The sequence below is a fragment of the Lates calcarifer genome, linkage group LG5 (genome assembly GCF_001640805.2).
Source record: "Lates calcarifer isolate ASB-BC8 linkage group LG5, TLL_Latcal_v3, whole genome shotgun sequence".
In the NCBI taxonomy this organism is placed as follows: Eukaryota; Metazoa; Chordata; class Actinopteri; family Centropomidae; genus Lates; species Lates calcarifer.
In genome coordinates, this window is record NC_066837.1 from 6,218,557 (window position 1) to 6,243,520 (window position 24,964).

Genomic DNA, 24,964 nt, shown 5'->3' on the forward strand with positions numbered 1-24,964 from the left:
TACATGAGTAAATATTCTGAGTTTCATTTCATTACTGTACTAGATTCACATTAGACAGTCACTGGTACTTACATCAAGAGTAGTAGGACGGAAATCTCAGTTTTATAGCTCCACAAATTGTGAATCCAAATATATCCAAATTAACCTCAGGCTGGACTGCTCATCTAAACTAGTCCTACTGTAAAGCATTGACTACAAACTGTGATTTACTCAAATTAAGTGACAGAAAATTTAAAACTAATTGAAAAGGAACAAATGACGATGATGTTTTTTCCATCTTCAATCACATTTTTATTGTGGCTGAAACTCAAGCCCATTTTGTTATCCTAAATGATCTTCCACCAGATGGTAGTATCACTCTGCAAAGTTCTTGTTTATAGTGGCATTGAACTGGACTAGGTGAATAATGAAGGCTTGAGGCAAAGTACTGTGCAGCATTGAATCAATCATACTGTCATTTTAATTAAATGGAGTGATACACAATGCTTCAGAATCCAGAGTAACAACACCTAGACATTTAACATAAAAAGTATTCACATAAAAACAACTTAAAAACAGCAATGTAAAAAATGTACAGAGCAAAAAGGTAAAAACGTGTTTTAAAAAAAAGGAAAAAAGGCAAAATTTCAGTTGGGAGTGCAGACAACAATAGCTAGGCGAAAGGCAAGCAAGTACATATTAGTGGATCACATTATTGTAAACATAAAGAAAGTGCAGTCTCTTCATTCAAAAGCATTTTGTTAGTGTAATCATCTTTTCTTAGAACACACACCTTCCTTTGAGTTCCTGAACCACCAAAACATTTTTCACAAAATTGTGGTATAATTTTTTTGTGCCATTTCCATCATTGTTATTATTACTATTAGAAAATAAACTGCAACAATTATTGTGAACATTATTTTGGGAGGTGACTATCCAGGAAGTCATTATGTAGGTATGTATGTGAAAAAGAGAGTAGTTTCTGCCAAAGTGACACACTGCATTAAAGTGATGAGGAGCTAAAGAGAGTTTACACGATAACACATGAAAATTCACTCAACCACTGAATTTTCACAGCTTTGCTTGGTAATTTTCCACACTGTCATCAAGTGAGAAACAAAAAAAGTTTTGATTAGCAGCAAATGGAATCATAAAGTAAGGAAGCAATAGTTTGACCTGATATAATGTTAGGTGATCGTATGTACTGTAGACTATCAATATCCCAGTTTGGAACTGGACTGTATCTGTGGACATTTATATCTACAAGAGTACTAGAGATTACAATATTAACACCTATGCATAATGTCTTATAAAGTACAGCTACTACATGTACGCACTGATTTCATCTGAGCAAACCTTAATATTAATATCCTGTTCCCTCTTAGCCGGACAGAATCTAGTGATTGTTATAATAAAAGTCTTTCACATCTGATAAAATACATTGCTAAGAGCAGTTTTTGGTCACATTCATTCAGCTATCATACACATACATTTTACATTTACCTTCCTTGTCCTCTAAAACTCACAGAAACATTTTTACACCACCGACTGATAATTGTCTTTCCCTTTAAAAAGTCTTTGTGAAATCTCCAGTGAGACTTCAGCCAGATAGCGAGATCTCATAGTCACTTGTTGACAGGAGGGGGCGCCCGACCTTACGAACATTCTTAGCATTTGTTATACGCGCTGCCACCTCCACTGGCTTCTCAAAATAATGCACCAGCGCCTGCTCAGTGAGCACAGAGGCCAGGAACTGTTCAAACGTGATGGCCCAGTCTTTGTCAATGCTAGTGCTGTGAGGCAGCCCTCTGTCGAGGGGACCACTGCTGTGAGGCCGGTTACTTCTTTCACCGTTGGTGCCACTGTCGCTGCGCACTAGCACTGTGTCGTCTGCAATGTCCTCACACTGCAGCTTTTCATCCATCTCATGGGAGCCTGCGCTGAGCACTGAGTAAGATGACATTGAAGTGTCATCTTTGGTTTCATCATCTGAGATGAGCATGGCAGAGGACGTGCCTGTGTCTTTGGGGGACGAGTCCTCCAGCTTGATGTCTTGCATAGGTGGCAGCTGCTCGTTCCCTTCGTCCCCTTTCCCCTCCTCACAGGGGCTCGGCTTGTTCTCTAGCCCTGCACGGACAAAAGTGTCTCCACAGTCCCCCTGCTGGAACATACCATCAGGCCCGGCCTCCCGGGTGGTTTTGGGATCTGCGGTATCTCTCATGCACATGCTTGGTTCTGATTTACCCTCCATATTGTGGTCCTTTCTACTGGAGGAGGAGGAGGAGAAGAGCTTTCCCACCTCTCCCATTTCCAGCAGCAAACTGGTGACTGTGGCCGTGGCATGGTACAGCTCCTGTTCTGCAACATCCTCACTGAACATGCTGTAGAGGGTCTTGCAAAGCTCAATGAACTGGCTCTGAAGGAAAGAAGTCATTAGGGAAGTCATTAGTTATATTCAGTTTCTTACAGTTTCTTATGACTTTACATACAAATGAGTAGAGAAGGTGAAATCTTACCTGATTCAGTTTGGGGAGGTCTTTCGTGTTTTCTCGTTTGGGCTTGGTCTCCTGGTTCCACAGTTTCAGGTAGTGGCGGTAATCAGGAGTGTTCAGTTTCTTGACTGTAATATGTAAAAAAGTGTGTCATATATTTCAGTCACAAGCTTAAATTAAGGTATTTTTTTAACAGTGTGACAGCACCAGCAATGTCTGCCTGTGTCTGTGTAGCATTTAAAGAAAATATTTCATTATATAAATGTCATTTTTGAGCTAGAGGATTGGTGATTTGGCAAATAAATTAGCTCAAAACATCCAGTTGCTTATTTTAGGTTAATATGACTATATCGTGTACTGTATTAGAGCTACACATTCTTTTTGTAATCAGTGTTGCTATGTTGCTTACCTTTCTCAGTCTTAAATGTAACTCTGACAAAGCCGTCATCCTTCTCACTTCTGCACTTTGAGTCATGACCTGAGGAAAAGAGAGGGTGACTGAGATCAACATTTGTTTATTTAGTATGCAGGTTTTCTGTAAAACGATTGTTGGATCATAAATTTCCAGAAGCTAAACAAAACATCCACCACCAAACATCTAGTATCATGAGAACAAGCTGATTATATATGAGGGGTGATTGATAAGTTTGTTACCTAAGGTAGAAGGAGGTGAGCAAAACAGCTGTTGTTACATGCATGTGCCATTCAACCCCTTGAGCTTTTGTGGTGTTTCTATTTTGAATTATTGAACATTGCAAAACAGCACTGTCTCTTTAAATAATCTTCTACCTTAGGCCACAAACTTATCAGTCACCACTCGTATACATAAGGAAAGTCCATACTGCAGGTTTTGATCATATAGTATACAAAGGGTCCTGCTCTGTGTCTTTACACCCAGAACAGTTTACTATTTACTGCCTAATGTAGTGTACAGAATATCATCAGTACCTCCTAATATTTAATGAAATGTATGCATTGGCCACATAACACAGAGAAGACTAGGTCACAGGTTTAATTATCCAAACAGCAACTGTCAGATCAACAAGCGTGTTTGAAGTGGCTTCTCTCTCCTCTGCCCTGCAGGTCCCAGCCTCACACGCATAATTAAACTTGTGTACATGTTTGTTACTGCACCTGTGCTTTCGCTACTGTCAGTGTGCACAATGCAGGCTAGAAGTGACACCTGCGGTTTCAAGGTTAATACAACCACATTTTTCCTGTGCAAATCACGTGACGGGCAAATAACCACAAAAACAGACTTCACCTATGCAAATCAGGAAGAACAGTAAAGTAAATAATAAAAACTTGAGGGCTATGTGATGAGGAAACAGAACTTAAATTCCTAAAACACTCTGGCAGTGCTTTCTGCTTTTACTTGATTTTTGAATAGTTTTTCCACAAGTGTATATATTGTATCTTCACTAGGTTTTGGGGGCAACTAGTCTGAAAGCTGTCTTATGGTACCTGTTTGAATATGTTAGAATTATTTTTCCTATTTTCATGTAGGTATCTATCTGTAATCTAGATGTTATTTTTTTTTATTTTGTCCTCAGGTTATAGCAACGTCCAAATGAATGTCAGAACCAAAGGTTCTATATCTATATATATCTCTTAGGTCCTCACCAACTGATGTTTCTGGAGTGATGTCTTCAAAGAAGTACTGAGTGGCTTCAAAGGCAGAGTCAGGCTCCTCCTGTTCATGAGTAATTTCTGGGAGAAAAGAATATTCAAGTTGAACTGTGACAATGTGAACATTTTTTTCCAGTGACAACCATAGAATTAAATTTAATAAATTGCCTATTTATATTGTTTTGGGCTCAATCAGACTATATAAGCTTTGCAAAAACCTTTCCACTAATCCTGACTGACGAAATGCTGTGACAATAGGCTCATCAGACTGTCAAAATGTTATGAAAAGCCCTAAGTTCCCATCAATTTCGGAGTGGAGTTTAAAATACAGTGAATAGTTTTTTTAAGTTTTTAATTTGTGTCAATCATCGCATAAAAATGTGCTGACAAAGGGAGACCTGAGAAAGTTACTGACTCAGTGAAGTGTGACAAAGAGAACAAAGCCGAACATTTTCTTTCCTTTGAGCCACCTCTTTTGTATACAGCTAATAATCTCACTTCACTAAAATGAAACATTTTCTGCAGTTCTGTAAAGGTGACTTTCTAAGGACGTTGAACTGCATCAATGCGCACTCACCAGGTAAAACATGCATCTTATAGAGGAGCTTCAGCTTCTCAGTGAGGTCTCCGTGACATAAAACACCTACAACACAACAAAAAGCGTTTACAGAGTGAACATATCTGATCTTAAATCAGAATCATCACAGCGTAACACATCCATTTGTCAACTGAACAGCTGATGTCATTATGTAATGAACCATTACTTCCAAGGAATATTCCCAGGGACACAAACATAATCCTTCTCTATTTACCCAGGCCGCTGATGAACTCCCTGAAGTTGATGAGGGCGTCTCCATTTTGGTCGAGGAGCCGGAAGAAGCGCACAGCCAGTGGGTCTGAGTGGGCTCCGTTGGCCCAGGGGAACAGCAGGTTGAACAGGCCTTTAAACTGTTCTACATCAATGCGGTACTGCTCCAGGTAGGGCAGGCTGGGATCGTGACGCTCTGTGGGGTTGCTGCTGCCACCCCAGTAACAGCTGGTCAGGTGCTCTGCCTGAAGACATGACAAGAGGGTTAAAACTCAACGACAGCATGTGAAAATCAAGAAGAAGTATAGAGGAACATGAGGACAGAGCTGGTTTCTGCTAAGTTAGAATTAAAAGGTTGATGTTGCTTGACTAGTAAACAACAGCCATTAGCATAATTGCATTCTATCATATTTGCAAAGAACAACAGAGACTCTGAGTGTGTTTGGAAAACAATTTCACTCTTGAATAATCTGAGTCATTATGAACAATGTGCCATTATAAACTGGCAAATTAATCTTCACCTTGTGTTAATACAGGCCGGCGGCACAAGAATAGCTTATGCTAGAGGAAAGTAGCTACAACAGCCAATGCTCAGGCTCCTGGACAATAATTCATTTTGTCTGTTTGATTTACTGTCTACGTCTCAGTTTTAGCATGGTGGTAGGACTGTAAATGGGAGCTGGAGGTTCACAGAGAAGGTGAGACGTTTCTGTTAGTTCCCCTCCAAGTCCCACAACATGAATGTAGGAGCATTAACTCACCTTGAAGAGCACGTAGAGCTCCTCCAGCTCATCAATACTGAAGGCAGTCTCTGTTACAATAGTTCTGACCTGAAACATAATAGAATTACATTAAGTAACTTAAAGTGTAAAGGAAGAGCAGAGTATCCAGTAATGACTAGAAGGTGATTCTTTCTACTTTAAAGTTTAAAATCTAATTTGACCGGCAGAACTAAGAGACTTAAAAGAGTTGGTGTTGGTGTGTTGCTTATTTACCATTCTGCTATTTGCACGACAGCGTTGAGCAAGAGCATTCTAGTAAATGCAGCTGAAACTGATGCTTGTACACTTGCCTAAATACAGTATTTATATGTCCTTACCACATTGCGTTTAGTTGTATCTTCGATGGTTTGGATGACCCTCAGTCTTTGTTTGAAACGCATCTGTTCAATCACGTCTGCACGGATGGAGCCAAATTTCTGATACCAAACGAGAAGCAGAAACAGAGAGATATAGGTCAGCCTATACACTGTTAACACTGTCGAAACAATAAAGATGGCTGGAGAGAACTGTATAATTGTGAGGCACTGACACAGCCAGGCGTCTCAGCGAAATACATTTAAAGTTAAATTAAATTCAAACGGTAGGATTTGAACTACTCACACACGCACAGTCGTCAATCTACAATTAACAAATGCAAATAACATGAGGGAGGAACTTAATGAATTTGTACTTTTCCCCCTGTGTCTCTCAAACCAATACAAGACCATACACAGAAGAAGACCCTTGTCATCACCCAGGTTAAATACCTCGTAGGAGCTGCGGACCAGTTTGAAGATGTCGACCTCTGGATGTGGTTCTCCGTTGTCTGTTAGTAAGGAGTGCAGGTGGGGGATGGGAGGTAAAGTGCTGTCCTTATTGGTCACACTGTCCAAGTACCTACAATACACAAACAATTAGAGAAGATGCAGTGCAGTACAGCAAACTTTTATGAACATGGAAGACGGCATCTCATAAATGGTGAAATAGTTTTAGGGTCTTAAGTTCGAGTATTAGTGTTCTGATGGTAACTACTGAGACTGATAAGACTAATAAGAAGATAAGAAGACTGATAAGGAAAAAGTACAGACACATGAAAATACAGGAAAGATAACATAAATATCTGAGACTTGACATACAAAATAAAGTACCTTTTTTCCTCTCCTTACCTGCCCAGTACAGTCATGGCCTCGCCGTCATCCTTGCAGCCCAGCAACTGGTGAATGTTAGCGTGCAGCACAGAGAGTGCCAGCTGAAATATGACTTTGATGCCATCATAGAAAAAGCAGTCCACCACCACCACTGCGCTCTCAAACGGCATGACAGACAGGAACAGGGTGAGGAACCAGGAGAGAGAAATTGTTGAGATGACCCCAAGGTCCTGCATGCAGTCGTACAGCTGTGGAACGTATTCCCGCGCGAGTTCTTCAAACACACCCTGATCAACTAGGGCTCCTGAGGGAGAGAGGGAGGCAGAGAGAGGATGCTGAACAAGGAACTTTTTTCTTTCTCCTCATTTATTCATCTAGGTAAATTTCTAAGTGAGATTAAAATCTGGCTAAGAAGGCAGCATAAAAGACCATTATAAATATAAATACAATACAAACAAAAAAGAGCTCATACAGCTATTTCAATTTTTCAGAACCACACAAATGAATGTGAGTCAAACAAGCCCACATGAATACACAAGAAAATGCACATACTGACCTACAACTCTGGTGTTGTAGTAGTCAGGCAGCATCCTCTCACAGAGTGCTACTAGCAGCCAGAAAGCCTCCTCTTCTTTGGCATAGAGCAGCAACACAGATGTTACAATATTCATAGCCTGTGGAGTTGAGGTAGAGAAGAACAAAAACTCAAGAAATGTCAAGCACTGCCAGGTTTCTGCTCGTTCATGTGGAAACACAAGCAAGAGTGTGTGTGTACCTGACAGTATCCAATGTTAGGATTTCGGAATGCATAGGCAGTAAGGACCCTGCGGAGAGCAGCGATGCCCATTTCGTTCTGAAAGGCCGGGTGCTCAGGGAGAGAGCGGTGCAGGTCCCTCTCAATCTCCTCTGTTGCCAGGTTGTACTTGCCCATCGACTTCTCCACCAGGTCTTCGTAGTATCCAGGGTGAGTAGCCATCTCGTTGATTGCCCCTATAAAGAAGCACATGAGAATTAAAGGTCAAAAGCAGCTTCTGTGTAAAACCACGTCCAAGAGTACAAAATCTGAGGTAACAGTGTTTGTGATGGAGTTGATTACACATAAAAGGTGTCATGAAATATTTAAAACATAAAGCACAAGATAAATGTAACTTTAAGTAAAAAAAAAAAAAAAGTAGAACAAGAATAATGATAAAGTAGCTGCTGTATCTCATGAGCGCAAAGGAGCAAAATGTTATTCATTTTTTGAAAAAATAACAATTTTGTGAAATCTGTTGCTTTAAGAAAGTGTGTAGTCATGTATTCAACTTTAAGATTTCATAAAGTGATCATCTAATTCTTATAGACATGTTTTCTTCTCTAAGATGAACCTTTGTTTTTTGATAAAATCATTTACAAAACATTAGTGGATAAAAACATAACTGCACAAACCCAAAATGGGCTTGTGAGGACACTTCACCAAAAATGAAAAAAAGAAACAAAATAAATGACTTTTTGTTTCCACAATTCTTCCACTCATCTAGGCTGTCATAATTTTTGATTATATCTAGTAACATCTGGACACGGTCAATTACACTGCAGATTCTTTAGGCGATGCTTGGTTTACAGTACGATAAAGTACATAACCAAAAAATGTAAACACAAAACTTTAAACTGATTTTACCTAAGTTTCTGTTTTATTATTATTTTACGGTGTGTTTCAAAATGTATATGACTGAGGGCAAATGTTAAGTAAATATACAATAGACACTAGTAAATGAGCTGTATCTTCAATTACACTGGTATTTGGCATCACATGCTTTAGGTCTGTTTGCAGGTTTAGCATGTTAACAGAATCCTGCACAATAACTGGAGCAGGTCTTTTGACATTGGTCCATGTTCCAGGTTTTACTGAGCACAGTTAACCACATACTTTAGTACACATGCATATTTGAACATGCCCCAACACAGAAGCTCACCAAACTAGTTTTTACACCCTGTGTTCTACACCGAGATACTGATTAGGCAACAACTGAACATTTCAAATAAGCTTTGTAAATATTTTTCTTATTGGAGACTGGTGTGAGGAAAACTCATTCAGACAGTACAGGTGAGTGTGACTGAGGTCATTACAACGCAGCTATGACAACGAGCAGAGTGAGCCATAAGTGGGTCACTGGAGAGAGGGAGGAGCTGTTTGTAACCTGGCTCAGGTGAGGATGAGTACAAGCTGCTGCTGGAGCATAACACATGACTGTGCTTGTAAACAGGAAAGTCTGGAGCCTGTGCATACCTGAATATGTAGCACGTTGTTACAGAGTCATAGTCACATGCTTCAGGTGCTTTAAATAGTTGGCACAAATTTTCCATTCAGCTAATGAAAGATAATAAATGTAAATGTATGGTTTCATATGAGCTGATCACGCAGATGATCAAGTGAAATAATTTAGTACTTCATTGCACTAAAAGTATATATAGTCAACAAACAGTAATGATTTAATTTTTAGTGCATACACAAATTGTATATTAATATTTGAAGTCTAGTATAGTAAAATTACATTACACTGCTTCATATAGATCTTAAAATAATCTGAATCATTAGCAACACATTAGCAACACTGTGCCATTAGTATAATGGTACATATATCTGGTAAATATGTCTTTATCATGCGTTTTATACAGGCCTGTGACACAAGGGTAGCTTATCCAGGAGGAAAACAATATATGTTACTATAGATAGATGAGAGAAACTAAAACACTGAGCTTTATTTCTGAGTATTCATATCTAACACTGGCTGTCGAAACTCTTGTTCTTACACTGTGCATTTGTCACAGGATGTCTCTAGATAAATCACACCTGTGTAAAATATGTATCATGTGATGTTGTGATGAAGTGTAAGTGTGTAGTATGCAGGGTGTGGTCTCTTTAGGTAGCAGTGTATGACTGAATCAGCTGCAGTGCTGTACGCTCAGAGTGCCATGTTAACATCAGGCCTCACTGAACGTTTCCTCACCAGAGAAAAGCAGCCAGAGCTCCCCTCTCATGCTCTCAGGAATCCCCTTGAGGACTAGCTCCTTCGTCTTCTCAGTGCGGTACATACACACTCCCTGTCCATACTCGGCAAAGTGGTTCTTCCACGCCTGCTCCTTCATGAACTCCTTCGCCTGAAAAAAGAGGGAAAACAATTTCATGAGATGCTTTAGCTTAACAGCAGTTTCGACTAAAATCACGGACATTCAGTTTCAATATTTTATTTTAATAGAATGATTTCTTGCACACTCCACAAAGCATGAATACTGTAATATTCTGTAATACAGGGTCAAAGTCTCACTGAATTAAGGATTACAACAAATACGGCTTTGGGAATTACACAGTCTTAGAGAGAAAAACATCCTTACAGGTTGCTAGCAGCAATCCTCCATGCAGCATAATTTCTATCCAATGTAATGGTGTGAAAATGCCAATTATAGAAAGTGAAAAATGAACCCAAGACTACAAATAGCCTTTAACAGAAACAATGTATTATTAGATCAGGGCAGCGTTAGATAAGGCATAACTGTGTTGTACCACAAGATTAAATGATTTTGATTGTATTTGACAAAGTATAACTGAACTCACCAGCTTGGGGTTGAACTCCTCGGGCGAACGGCGGCGGTACATGGTCATGAGGGCTTGTGTAGCTGTGGGCACACTGCTGTCATTGAGGTTAAATGTTCGCTCGCCCTCTGAACCCAGACTGTGCTGTGGGCTGCTTGACAGCAGGGATCCATGCTGGGAGTAAACCTGGAGGGGGACAGATGCCATCAAATTATTTTCCACAACTTGTATATAGTCAAATAAAACTGCATACAGTATGTTAGGAGCAGGACAATAAAATTTTGGATAGAAAACTCAGGTGAAAAGCGCTCAATAATGCCTACCTCGTCATCTGAGCTGTTAAGGCTGCCAGTAAGTTCCCTCTCCAGGTGGATCTTGGAGGTGGTCTGCTGCAGAAAGTCAGAGATCCTCTGCACAAGGAAGTCTCGGTCCTTCAGGTTTGCAAACAGAAAGGTCATGCGGTTCTTGGTACTGATGGAGAGCGGGCTGGGCAGCACGTTGGAGCTGTCTGCCTTCTCCACAATGGTCACCTGGGAGACGTCGAGAAACATTCACAGTCTCACTCAGCATGAAATAATAAATGACAAGCAGCCATAACCATGGAAACCAAATGTGCCTGTAATAAGGAATTTAAAAGCACAGTAATCAGCCTTATTTAACTATGAAAGGCAGTTTAATATAAAATGGCATTCAGAACTATTTGCAAAACAGGAGTTGGTTATATCTTGTGTTTGTAAGTATCCAACATGACAGCCTAAGTGAAGATTTACACATCACTAAATTAAAATGAAATGCACCACACAAACTTTTTTACAAATAACTGGTGCAACCAAATCCAAAACTGTCTGTTAACCTAAATTAGATTAATGTGATTCAGACTGACGGCTGCATTTTGTGTGATTATGTGAATGTATCTCTCTTTCTAAAGCAGATACGCAGTGACAACCCCTTACCAGACAACACTATCAACCATATTCACAAGTCTTAACAATTTACTTCACCTACCAGTGTCTGACTGCTGTTTTCACTGTGTTGTTGTGAGTAAAATTCATCCAAGTGTCAGTTTTGTAAAATGCTGACAAAGAAAGAGACACATTTAGACAGAGTGACTCACCTCACGCAGGGGAATGATGAGGCTACACAGCGTCTCTTCCTTGCTAGTGAAGCAGATGTAGTTAGTGGAGACAAACATCTGTCCCAGGATGTGCATCTTGTTAAAGGGGGTCCACAGGGTGCAGTCTGTGTGTCCGTCCAATTTTTCATCTTTGGGCAGTCGGAAGAGAGCCCGGTAACGCTCACTCTTAGCTCTCGCATCCAGATCCCTAAAAGATGCAGAGTGCAGTTAGATAACTTCACCTCGGTTTGAGATTGAAATAGTTGCAGTCATGAGTGTGTTTACATAATTCTAATGCTTATAGGGAAAAAAAGTGAAATCCCAAAAAACCCTTACAGTATTTAGTTTAAGGCAAAATAATACCAAGACAGTATACTCTGTTAAATTTACAGTAACAGTCCAGTTTCATTTCCTGATGTTATACAATTTGGCAGAATAACTGAGGCCACATAGACACTTCATTGTCTCTGTAGTTATAGTTAAGAATTATGTAACAACAACCATTTTACAGCAGCTAATGGACTCATAAAATAGTGCACTGCAGTGAAACCAAGTCATGCTTACATAAAATGTGTTGACAAAACAAAATTGGGATCTTGAGGCCATTTTTAAGATCTCACAGAGGCCTCTGTGTTGTGCAATTTGCAACACAATATTAGACTTTCACCCTCTGCCCTGAAGAAACTTGGATAATCAACTACTTTGCCAGCCATAACACATTAATGTTCAATCGACCTCATGTCATAAACATGTAAAAAGTGCATTTATTATTGATGGACTTAAGTGTTCCCGCACCGCAGCAGCTCCTTTCTCACCTCTTAAGAGCCGACACCTTCTTAGGCGACTTCTTCTTGAGCTTGGGCAGCGAGCGGTCCTGTTCAAAGCCTTTGTTGTCCAGGAGCTGACGCATGGCGATGTTGGCCAGCTGCTCCGCCAGCTTGAATGTCTCGTTGATATTGAGGAAGACGGAGAAGACGTGCTCGTTGGTGCGGGTGCTAACCTTAATCACGTCAGGCAGTAGGAGGGTAGCGCTCTTCTCCAGCTGGGTGATATCTGCCCAACGCACCACCAGTTTGACTGACAGAGAGAAACAGAGACATTAAGATTGAGATCAGTACTTAATCAAGATTAGACAAATTAATGTACTATGGTAACACAAAGGCAGGCCTTAGTATAATATTTGGGGAAAGTTAGACAAAGACAACCAATGCAAGACCCTGGTGAGAGTTCAGCTCTCTACCATAATCTCATATTTTGAGACTTCAAAGCTGATTTTATAATAACTGGGTACACTCTCAGGTACAAAACTGGAGGCTGTGTCACTCTGTGCCTGATAAGCTTCATATTTTCTTTAATCTTATCCTATTGGTGGGATCGCTAAAGGGATAATAATGAGTTTTAGGATTTGTTTTACGTATTTTTGTTATATTTATTTTGTCGTGTTTTATGCTCAGGTTTGTCACTTGATACAGTCAACAAACAGAAATGGCTGAAGACTCTTTAAAAGTAAAGCTCATCTTGGATAATATATACAGATAAGGTAACAGTCACATAAAAATGAATATGAAATGGTCTATATCCAACCTTCTTTTCCCAGTAAGTATGAGTAGAAGCAGAGGTGGTTGATGCTGAGGTAGAGCCATCCCTGCCGAGGCACCTTGCCCTTCCAGTAGCTGCAGGAGTAATAGTTGACCAGCTTCTCCTCCTCGGGCATCCCAAACAGCTTCCGAAACTTGGCGCTGGCCTCCTTGAACTTGTCTGTGTCATCATCCTCTTTGACATCATGGTTCTTGTTGTACTCTGCAATGATGCCCTGCAGGTGAGATGTAAAGAGAAAGAATAAGGCAATGAGCTGAGACATGAAAAAAAGGGACTGTAAAGTGAGAAGCAGCAGTATTTTATGTGTACAATGCCTGATGCATCAGATCAGGCACGGGCTCATACAGTTGAGAGTACTTCATGGACTCAAATGCACCGTCAGTAAACTTTTTTCAGAGTAGATGGGAAATTGTTTAAGATGCTGGTCCATGTCTGTGTTTCTCTGTTAAATTTATTGGAAACTACAGTACAGTGGGAAGATGTCTGGTCTGCCTGCGTGCTTCACTGTGACATACAAATAAAAATGTAATCTAATTACCCAGAATTCCATCCAAAATGAACAATAAGCAATAAACAAAAGTTTTAGTCACCTGGACCTTTCCTTTGACAAAGGTGGTAATGTCATTCTCGTTCTCAAAGATGGAGAGAGTCTGCAGCAGGTTATGTTCCAGCCACTCCCAGTGCTCTGTGATCTCTTTACGGGAGGTTCCTGAGGAGGAGGGAGAGGAGGGAAAGTCAGAGCACTCAATGCAGTGAGTTCACAGGAGGAGGTGTAATATTTCAGAAATGATGATCTGGGGTTCTGTGCCTTTATGCCACATGTGAATACTGAAACTCTTCAAACTGTAAGAAGCAGATTAGATCTGAAACTCAGTTCATTGGTATTTACTGGTTTCTGTCTTCCATGATAATAAATTAAATATCTTGGCATTTAAACTATTGGTTAGGGAAAACAAGTAGTATGAAGACATCACCTTGAGCTATGGGAAACTATGACAGGCAGTTTTCACTATATAAAGAAAACTGACATTAAAGAACAGACAAAAGTTCAATTAATTGAGAAATAATTGGAAGAAGAATGGATAGTGACAAAGACCATTAGTTGTAGGACTATAGCAGAGACAACACAGTGAACTGGGAGTTCCTCTCCAGCTGTAGGACAGAACCAAGGTGCAAGCTAATGATGGCAAAAGCCTCACTTCAAGTCACATGTCAAGAACAAAGAGTAAAATGAAATGCATGTCTTCCGTACGATTAAAACTGATTTCTTGTGGCCAAAGGAGAAATTGATTGCCATAATGGCTGCCATTGTGGACCATTATCCCACAGCACTGCTGCAAACAGCCCCTCAGTGAGTGCACATTCACTGCATTAGCCATGTCTGCCAGACTGCTCCACTCTCCTGCTATCTCTGGGTTGCAGAATTAAGAACTGGGAGGGGTAGGGAGAGAGGCGGAGAGGGGAGCCAATGCCATTTCAAAGCCAGGCCAGTCTAAGTAGGCCTCCATTACAGATAGGAAACACAAATATTAGTCATTTTAGATATAGTATTTAGTTGGGGACTGCTGAAGTAAAAACATGGTTACACATAATATATTTTCCTGTGTTTCAGTACTGTCCTGTCATCATTAAATTCAATCACAGCGTTTTCGTCCTTCCATTTCTAATATCATAATCTTATCATCCTGAGTGATTTTTGCCCCAAAGTTACTCTACTATACTACAGCGCCTGTCCACGTTTAAGTGTATGGGAGTTCAGACAGGTGCTATAAAACAGAAGACATTGCGGCACTGAAAAGCCAAAGATAATAAGAAACAGGCTTCTAATAATGGCTTTTTAATTTATTTATGTCTTCAAAGATGCCTCAGATTCTTCTCTTTTGAGTCTACAGTTTAATCAGATCTGAGCTGTTATTCTATTTTCAGGCTGACCCAATGCACAGCGCCTCCTTAGTTATTTTTAATCTAAGTGTTTTATATAGAGCTGAAGTATTTAGTCGATTTACTAATTAATCATCCTGAAAATTATCCAGTAACAGTTCTGATAGTGAGTTAATGTCAAATGGGTTATTTTTGGAGCAGAAATGCCCCAAATCCTAAGATAGTAAACCGAGTACCTCTGGGTTTGGGCTGTTGGTCAGAAAAAACAAGCAGTTTGAGTACGTCAGTGAGGCTCTCACTACTATCTGATTATTCAATTATGGAAATAACTGTTAGTTCAGCCCTGGTTGGGAGTGTCAAGGCTTTAGTTGCGCTTATTTCATGTTGAATGTCACTGTATAACCAATGGTGCAAAAGAGAGTGACGCTTCTAATCAGTCAGGAGGGAGCCTGCTAATTTGCATGATTTACTGCCACAGACTGTACGAAACACTCTTACTCATAAAAACTGTGGATAACACGGGAAGGTTTGCATATAGAGAATATGCAGATTACATTACTGTTAAGCAGCTAACGATAAGAAATCATCATGAAAACTCCATCAAGTGATTAGCTGAAAAAACATCACATCCACTCATATTTGAGCATCGATTTCTGCACCCGTTCCTGTAATCCTGCCCTTTAAAACCACCGGGGCATGATGTAATGCTTGGCATTCAGCAGCTAACATGGGAAAAGGCAGGATGTTAGAACATCATGTGTTGTGTGTCGAGACTGGGGGAGGGATGTTCAGGGGGTAAAATTACAAAGGGGTCTATACTGGAATAACCCATACCTGTATCACTTTAAAGAGCAGATGAAATCACCTGAAGTGGTGTAAATCAACCAACTCAATTAAAGCAGACTAAAGATTAGTGTGTAGTGCTTTCCTCCAAACATCTGTATCTCCTCACAGTTTTTAAGTCAGGAGTTAAAATGTGCATACCATGAGCAATTATCCAGTAAACTAAAGAGTCAGGAGTCTGATAGAGGATCCTGTATGGAGCCATTCGAGCGCTTGAGTCCAGGACAACATCCAGGGTCCCAACCAGCAAACCTGTAACAACCCAGAAAATTATCATCAGACTGAGAGACTGAGACTGAGACTGAGACACAAACATATAACAGGAAACAAGTAGGATCTCATTGTTTAAACAGTAAAGGCTTCACACTCTTAATTTCACCTAGAGATTTGTTCTGCTGGGAAACAACAGCACTTAAAGATGCATAACAAACATAAATGACCATGTGAGATACATGACAAATTAAGTGCATTTACACATTGAGATCATTTTATGCCTAAGCAAGGGGGAAACCCATGAAGTCATGTGGTTTATAATAACAGCATGAAAAACATCCTGTGGCCTGAATGTGTTCTACATAAAATGCATTTGTTTATTTGTTAAGACTTGTCTGACATGTTGTGGTGATCCAAATACAGTATGTATAACTCTGGGTTAGATTGTTTTGATAGTGTTGTATTTGTGGATGTGATAAGCAAATGTGATTTTGGTACATGAGGCTGGGTGATAAACGCAGACAGATAACCACCAGCTGAGAAGGTGATAAAAGATTGGGCCAATGTAATGAAATAATGAAGCACAGTGGTGCATCTAAAGGTGTTTCTCAGTACGGAAAATGAATGTTATTTGCATCAGCAACGATGAATGAGGCCATTTTTAATGAGACAAAGTAGTTTGTTGAAAATGTCTTTGCCTCATACATATCCCCCTCCGGTTTTGTCTTTTGAACTTCTAATGCTCTCCCTTTAAAGAGGGGGTTAGAGAACCACTCAGCATGTGACAACAGTTGTATAATGTCTTGTGTGGATCTGGAGGAGCCATGTTCAGTCTGAAAAATAATCTTGGTGATTCCATCAGATTTATCTCAGCTCAGGAAACCACAATGGATTTTTGTTGTAACTGAGAGCCTACTTTATAAACCAGGAGAGTGGAGTTTTAAAGAAGTGGGCGTTTATCAGGAAGGAATGTGACTGTCTAGCATCACAGGAAGTGTGGGATCCAGTGCTTTTGGAGGCTGACCCACACTACAAACGAAAAGTCTTCCTCTGTCTGATCTGTTACACTGCATCAAAATCCATTTCTTAAAGATGCCCTGCAGGTTTGTTTTTGTTTTTTTCTGGTTCTCGTTCACATGCGTGAGCATGAGCATACGGAATGATAGTTTTAAATAGCCCCTTTTACACTGAGATCACACTATATTACAGTTAAATTACTCTGCCTTTGCTTGTTTACACAGAACCACATGACGCGTCTGTTCCACCGTGCCATCCCTCCCTTTTACAACATTCCCACCTTGAGCAGACTGTGTAAAAGGGGCATATGATACACACTCCTGCCAGTGCTTTCACATTATTCCACTGACATACAGGTGGCAGTAACATGCAAAGAAACACAGAAATTTGACAGCAAAGGATGGAAATGCATGGTTCAAGAAAACTATACAGGGGACCTTTAACAGTTTATTGTCAGTTAGAACTGCAGACTTGATGGATTATTGTGGGACCCTTAATGAATTATTAACATTTATATCTGCAGATGATTTACTAGTGTTTGCTGCTGGCATATTAAGTATGAATTGAGAGACTTGTGGCCCCTTACTAATGACTTTCTCACTGACATGAGCTTATTAATGACTTGCCTCAATATCTCACTATCCAAGCAGATTTTTTACAACCCAGAAACCCAAAAGGTTGTTCTTATTCATGACTTAAAACTGATCTAGGAGCTGCCATAAATGTAAAAACCTATTATGAAAGGTTCCTAACTAGAAAGTGGTACAACCATCACTTGCTGTTTTCAAAGCAATTGTGCAGCTGCTGGTAGCTGTGAATATTCAGAGTGGTTATATGTTGAACTGTCATGAGAGAGACAGGTTATTTTTGTTCAGCAGCTCATTGGGGCAAACACAGTATGAGTCACACAGAGAGAGGATGAGGGGGAGGAGGGGAGAGAGAGAGAAGACAAGATAGGCGAGGGACGTTGTTGAAGTGTTTTCTTATTTTCAACGATGAAAATAAAGAAAACAAGTCTGAGGAGAGACAGAAATGATGAGTGACTCAGACTCACCAGCCCTCCATCATCTGGGCCACAGATAGGATCCTTCGCTCTAATTGTCTGCCTTCTACTCTCTTGACTCCTCATGTCAATTCCTCTCTGCCTTCCTTGATATATCTTCCATTTTCCTCTTTACAATCCTCCTTAACAGCATCTCTCACCACTTCAAAGCAATGCAGGCCTCAATAAATAACCGGCAGCCTTGACAAATATGAATGAAATTGACATACAGTTAGATGGTGATTGCTATGCCAAATGTTATTGATTGCCTTCCTGATGTGTCAGAACAATGTCATGAGAACTACTATGCATACATAAATAAACTAATACAGTATCCACTTGTATTTGTAGCCACTTTACCCTTTTCAACAGGGCTGAAGAAGTCAATTGAAAAATCAGTTGCAGTTGAGACTTAATCACACAGAAACTAATGAGGTAATGCAGCCTGACATTTCAGTTTAGTTCTTTTGTGAGAAGCTAACAACTATTATGGGTGTGAAGACAACTTCCTCTTTAAAAAAAAAGAAAGAAAATCATAAGGTTGAAAACGGTTTTGACTAAGAAGTGCAACAGTTGCTTGCACGTTGACCTCAGAGGAGGCTTCAATGTGTTATCCACTCAGTGTTTCCATCTTAAAGTAGCTGTAAGGAACATGCCGAAGTGATACAGCAAACACAAGTATCCACTGCTCTTACAACAAAAATTCATGAAAAGCAATAAATCTGGATTTTAGTTGAACTGCGTGTAATCAGAGGTTCAGCCTACAGTTTGTGAGTTGAGGTTTAACGCAGGAAACTTGGGGGTTACACACAAGGAAGGAGACCACTGAAGGTGTAAGACCACTTGACATCCAATTGCCACATCTTATAACTCTGATACAAGTGAAACCCAAAACAAGACAGAAGAAAAGATTTTTTGTTAATGTCTGTGTATATTTTTATCAAGTCTTTTAATATGTGACTGGAGTGAAGGTGAAGTTTGTTGTTTCTATTACATAAGAGGCAACCCCCAAACATCACATGCTTGTGCAGCATCTACTCATCAAACCAAAGTTCATGTGACTGCCTCTTCCAACTCACACACCTCTGTTTTTACAGTGACAATTTCCTTCCACACACCGAATGAGTGGGTGAACAACCTAAAAAACAACAACAACGCACAGCTGGTACATGTTCTGATAGGCTGGAAAACTCCTCAAAGAGAGCAGTCTGAACAGAGCAAGCTAAAAAATCATGTGATGCTTTGTGCTTCTCTTCTTAGAAACAAGGACACAACCAGAGCTCCCTTTTGTTACAGCAGAACAAATCACCTTCTCTGAAACATTAGTGTTTTTCACTCAGTGGAAGAATAAGAAGCCAAACCAACAGCATGAGAAAAAAAGCTACTTGTTTTCTATTGTTTACATCCTCTCTGTGCCAAATAAAAACAGCTTGGTGGGGGAGGAGGCTTGTTTGCATTGAGCACACAAGAGAACACTATCTCCCCCAGCCTTAAAATCAATACTGTTTCAGATAACAGAAACACGAGACAAGCCTCAATCATCATCATCACCACATGCATGTTTCACTGCCTCCACTTGAGACAATAGATATATTCTGCTGCTGTTTTCTAAACGTTTCCAGATGCACTGACATTAAACACTTGTCACACAAGATAACTGTGTGGCCTACAAAGGACAGGGTCAGTGTCTGACACGACACACTTTCAAACATACAGTAATTATCACATAGATTGGGAAATAATGTGCTATACTCTGACTCAATGCTACAAGCACCATTTTGTCAGTTGCGTAACAAGTGGCACCATGGCCTGATTCTGAGTTTATTTACCATCTGATGAGCACAGGTTATGATGTGCATTTTTCATTTTACTTCCCCTCTGAAATATACTGACGACATATTATGGACACATTTTAAAAACACTGGATACTTGGATGTGACACTTCTTTCACAGCGTCCCTACAGTTGTGCTTCTGACAGTGGCCAGCCCTTGGTTATAAGTCTGTCAGTAACTGTTAGAGGCTAGCAGCCTATCAGGTTTAACTCTTCATGCAAATTACATTTAACACACAACTGAGCAGGCACATCCCTTTTTGCAGACCTGTATTTTTAGTGTAGTCGGGTCATACAGTATTTTTATGACTTTTTAAAATTCATGGTTCCCAATCTTTCTGACCTCTGATCCTGGAGGATAGTGATGCAATGTCATCTTGTGACCTCTTGCCACAGGTTGCGTACTGTACGTCCATGAATTAGACAACAGTCCAACCAGTGTGATGTTCCCTTCTGCAGCGGTTTCATTTTTACAGTTTTTGGAAGCCTGTGGAGGTAAAATGATCCGAGCGAAGATTAAAGATGACCCCACAAACTGTCCTGATCCCTACATCAAGAACCTCTGACAACTGCATACTACTTCAAACTACTTTTTGAATATATAATATTTTTAACTGAAACATTCATGAGCATCTAATTATTTTACATCTATATTATCTACAGGTTTTGAATCTTAAGGAAAACTATAACTGATCACTCTTTATGGGCTCAAAAGATAAAGTAAGATAAGAGAATGTTCTTTATAAAGTTTCTGAAGATAAATGAAGTGAACCTGAGTTGATATAAAACTGATGAGCATATCTGAAGTGTGTAGAGAATGTCCTGTTTGGCTTATCTGGTTTTTGGAGGAACCATGGATGGATAACCACCCAACACGCATGCGTTGCATAAATTCTGTAACTGTCTAAATCTACTCATGCGGTCATTGTGCTGATGTTTTCACGGTGCTGCCACCCTTCGCTCCACCAGATGCTGCGGCAAAGCAAACACACATCTTCCATCGAACCTCACTGGCCCTCTGCCAGCTCTGACACCACAGCACAGGTCTTGTTAAGTGGAACATGCAGGTTTGTGCCTAGCTGTGTGAAATACTCCATCCTGGTGCTGCTGATGCCCCCCTCCCCTTCTCCCTGGAAGAACTGCTTGAAGACACTGCCAGTGTCACTGGGCACTGAGCGCCAACTGGCACACAGTGCCAGTCAGCAAGCTCAGCATTTACATAACAATGACATCATCCCCTCGCACCACTTAGCACACTTTGTGTTGCCACAGCAAGAACACACCAGAGACCGAGGAAAGGAGACTGCAGGTCGAGTTGTGAATTATCAATATCAGAGGGGGTCAAATGACCAATATTAAATTCAACATTTGTAACTAGTATAACAGTTATCAGTTGTATGTAATGCATGAAAAACTGACCAAAATTGAGGCTGGGAAATATGACAATATGTAGTAAGACGACAGAAACCATTAGAGACATCAGACATCTGCCACGTTTACTGTGGAAGTTTCCCCTTTAATAACTCTGGGTGTATTAGACAACCACTGGTGTATGACTATACTGGATTTACAAGAGTTTTGCACCAATTTATTAAGTACCTTTCATTTCATTAGTATTTAGTTCACTGGATTATTCAGAAAATAGATACTCCCACCTGGTTACATTTGTCAACCAATGGTTTTTCAATTGCATATGGGGAAATTTTGGTTCCTAATCTTGGGGCTGGGACTTCCAGGGGTAGAGAGATGAATGTATGAAAACATGTATGAAACACAAAATAATGTTTGGTTATATTTTTCTCTATCTTGTGAAATACTACAGGAGACCTGTTGACAAATAGATATGTAACCTGTGATGAGTTTATATCACAATGTATGCCTGTACTGTGACATTGAATTAGGAGATGGGTATGATAAGATTATTCACATCGCTCCCTCCTGAGTCAGACTGCTCCTCAGTGGCAGAGATTTTACTCTTGTTAAAGTTATTGGTGTCAAAGCTGAATGAGCAGTGACACTGTCAGTGGGTGAGAAACTGTCGGCAGATAACAGAAACGGAGCTGATTAGCACTGATCAATCAGTCATAAAGACTCCATTTAAACTTCAGTTCTGAATGAAGAGCCAAAATACCGTGAAATAATACTGAAATAACACCTTTCAATTCTATAATCTGACCACATTTCCAGCATGTTAAACATGAATGGCTCTATACCTGAAGCTAGATTACAAACTGTGCAAAGAGGTAAACTTCCCAAAGGTCCCAGACAACCAGGGTAACTGTGCCGTAATTGGTTTGTGATAATTTAATTAACAGTGAATTTGTTTTGAAACATGAGAATATGTAATCTTAAACGACATGATGAAGTCTTGCTTTTATACTTGATCTTGAGGCACTGTGTCTAACTTTAGTATTAAGAGCTTTATCATTCAAACTGATACTGGTGTTATATGAAGAATTTTTCTAAATTAATTAGTGTTTAAACAACTAACCACACAGCAAATTTCACTGAATAAAAAGTAGATATAGAGGGATGAATGGAGGGTATACAGGGGCCCAGCAGAATGTTAATCAAGCCACAGCTGCTCCAGATGTAAATGTAATAGAATGAACCCAAACAATCTCATCTACTAAAGTTTTCATGTACCAAAATATATATGACATACTCCTCTATTTCCTCCATGATGTTCAACAGTATGTCATCTGTTAAACTTGAGGAAGTATCACACTTGGTGATAAACCACAACCAGCTGAATTCAGATCAAGGAACGGACCAAATTTCACAATTCTGAGACAAAAACAGCACAGCGGGTTGTTAAACTGTGAACCCTGGCCAGTCAGTCCTATAACCTGTCCCTCTTCCTCCTCCTCCTCCTCCTCCTCTTCCTGCTGCCCCTGCTGCTGTCTGACCCATTTTGGATGGAATAAGCAAGAGGGAGGAGGAGTGAGAGAGGGAAGAAGGAGAATGATTCAGCATGAGCAAGCAAACAGACCATGTCTCTGGTTGGTGGTCAGATAGATTCACTGTTGTTCAGGCTCCACAGCCATTAGCAGCTGCACAGCTGAAACCACTGGTGCTATTGTTTGTATTATTGTGAAGCCTGAAATCAAATTTCCCTTGCAGGCAGGAACAGCCTGAGCAATTTGTACCACAGTATATACCATAATATTACTTGTATGATAAGACAGTATGTGCTGTTCTTTGCCCCTTCAGTGGTTTTGTTTGATGTCAGCACCTTTGGTCAAAGGTTGGGCAGGCAGATCAGAGTGTGAATAAATCAATTAGTGAAGGAAACCCCTCTTTACTAAGAGACACATTCAGGTGAAAGGCCACCTGTGACAGCTGATTGGTCATGTGATCCTCCTCACATTATCCGTCCATGCGTCTCCTCACGTCCAGCATCAGCACACACTTCACCTTGCACCTTGAATCAGCCGTCACTGTGCAGCTGATCATCACCTTTTCATGATAAGTGAATTAAAAGACATACAGGTTTCTGTTTTTGTCGCTGATCCAGTAAAGTATAAAAGACGGGACTCACCAGCCAGTCCTCCGCCTCCATCCCCGTGGCCCTTCCGTTTCTGGAGGATGAAATATGGATTTGCTCTCTCGGTGATCCATAATGCGCCCGCCAGTAACACATCTTCGGGACTGACCCACATATTTCTCTTGTTTGTTTGTTTTAAGGGATCATTGAACACACAGGACCGCTGACGGCGACCATCAAACTGGTCCGACCGGGATGTGTTCAGAGGGGGCTTATTAAATTATTAAAACACCGATGAGGGCCTGATATTCTCCTGAGCGATTCCCGACCCTTGAAATGTCGTCTACTATTGGATGTCCGACGGAAAGTAAGACGCGCGTTCAAGTGTTGCTATAATTAAACCTGCCTGCGCGGATCGGTGAGGATCGGCCTGCAGTGTGGAGGTCCAAACGGCAAATGTCGTGCACACAAACCGTATCTTGCAGCGCCAGCCTCCCGTGTGCAGCTCTGGCTTCTACATAAATGTATTTAGTAGTGGTTTCGTAGGACAGCCTGGCTCGGTTTGCTGCCGCACAGCGCAGTGCTGGGATCAGGCTTTGTTGTCCATGCGCTCCGTGGCAGGTGCGATCCAGTCAGTGCCGATGTTTAGCGGAGAAAATCGCAGTACGGCCGATCGCTACGCGCAGTAAACAGTCTGTAGGGTCTCCCAGCTTCGGTGTAGTGAAGCACAAAGGCGACACCTCTGATGTTAACCCAACAACAACGCTGCGGTCCTCTCCTCCTCCTCCTCTCCTCCTCAGCTGCCGCACGCCAAGCAAAGTGAGCGCGTCACGGGCTGGACATCGCGAGACGTCAGCCAGCAGGAGGCGGAGGCACGTGAGGAAATAATGAATGAATTAATTACAAATTACAGATTAGGTTATCTACTTTTTATTAAAGAAAATCTTACATTAATTTGTTCTTTTGTGTAAGGTTAGGCTGCTCCTGTTCACAAACATGGCTGAACTGTTACTGATGAGTAAGTCTGTAAACATGGCTGTTTGCATTTAGGTGCATCATCAAACACATTACCTACAGTTTCTGTGTTGCCCTCAGTCTGCTTGACCTGAGCTTGTCTGCTGTTTAGTTTTTGATTGTGATTAAGTGGTTCATATTACCAGACACATTTATAATAATGACTGACACAGACAACCTGTGGTGCTGGGGCTTAATGGTCTATTCTAAAGTGTATATATATATATATATATATATATCGTTATATTATTATACAAAATGAAATGATAAGAGGAAATAAACTTATGTTATTTATATGACCAGTAAATACCACCCAGACACTGTGAGACAATGACACATGTGTGACAGGGTTTTGTTGGGTTTCCTGCTTTGTGATCTTTCAAAAACAGGATGCAGAACCAGGGGGAGCAGCACTTTATTCATAGGTTGACTCAGCTTTGCTGAAACTCGGCCTCAGGTGGTTGTTTACCAACTTTCCCCTCCAATAAACCGCACTCAGTCGACACTTGCAGGATTGACTCCTCCACACCA

General features: G+C 40.5%; 1 protein-coding gene across 1 annotated transcript; it reads right to left on the reverse strand.

The window, feature by feature from the left end:
• Nucleotides 1–425: 425 nt before the first annotated feature.
• tbc1d9 (TBC1 domain family, member 9 (with GRAM domain)) lies at nucleotides 426–24,294 on the reverse strand. Its single transcript, XM_018690912.2, has 21 exons — nucleotides 23,474–24,294; nucleotides 15,970–16,080; nucleotides 13,695–13,813; nucleotides 13,090–13,318; nucleotides 12,321–12,582; nucleotides 11,506–11,713; nucleotides 10,715–10,921; nucleotides 10,413–10,577; nucleotides 9,808–9,958; nucleotides 7,593–7,807; nucleotides 7,374–7,491; nucleotides 6,836–7,121; nucleotides 6,437–6,566; nucleotides 6,008–6,106; nucleotides 5,670–5,738; nucleotides 4,913–5,153; nucleotides 4,678–4,743; nucleotides 4,095–4,181; nucleotides 2,881–2,949; nucleotides 2,496–2,599; nucleotides 426–2,395 (listed from the first exon to the last, which is right to left on the reverse strand). Exons 1-21 carry the CDS (start codon nucleotides 23,592–23,594, stop codon nucleotides 1,580–1,582), a joined length of 3,873 nt encoding a protein of 1,290 aa, XP_018546428.1. The 5' UTR covers nucleotides 23,595–24,294; the 3' UTR covers nucleotides 426–1,579.
• Between the last annotated feature and the right edge of the window lie 670 nt (nucleotides 24,295–24,964).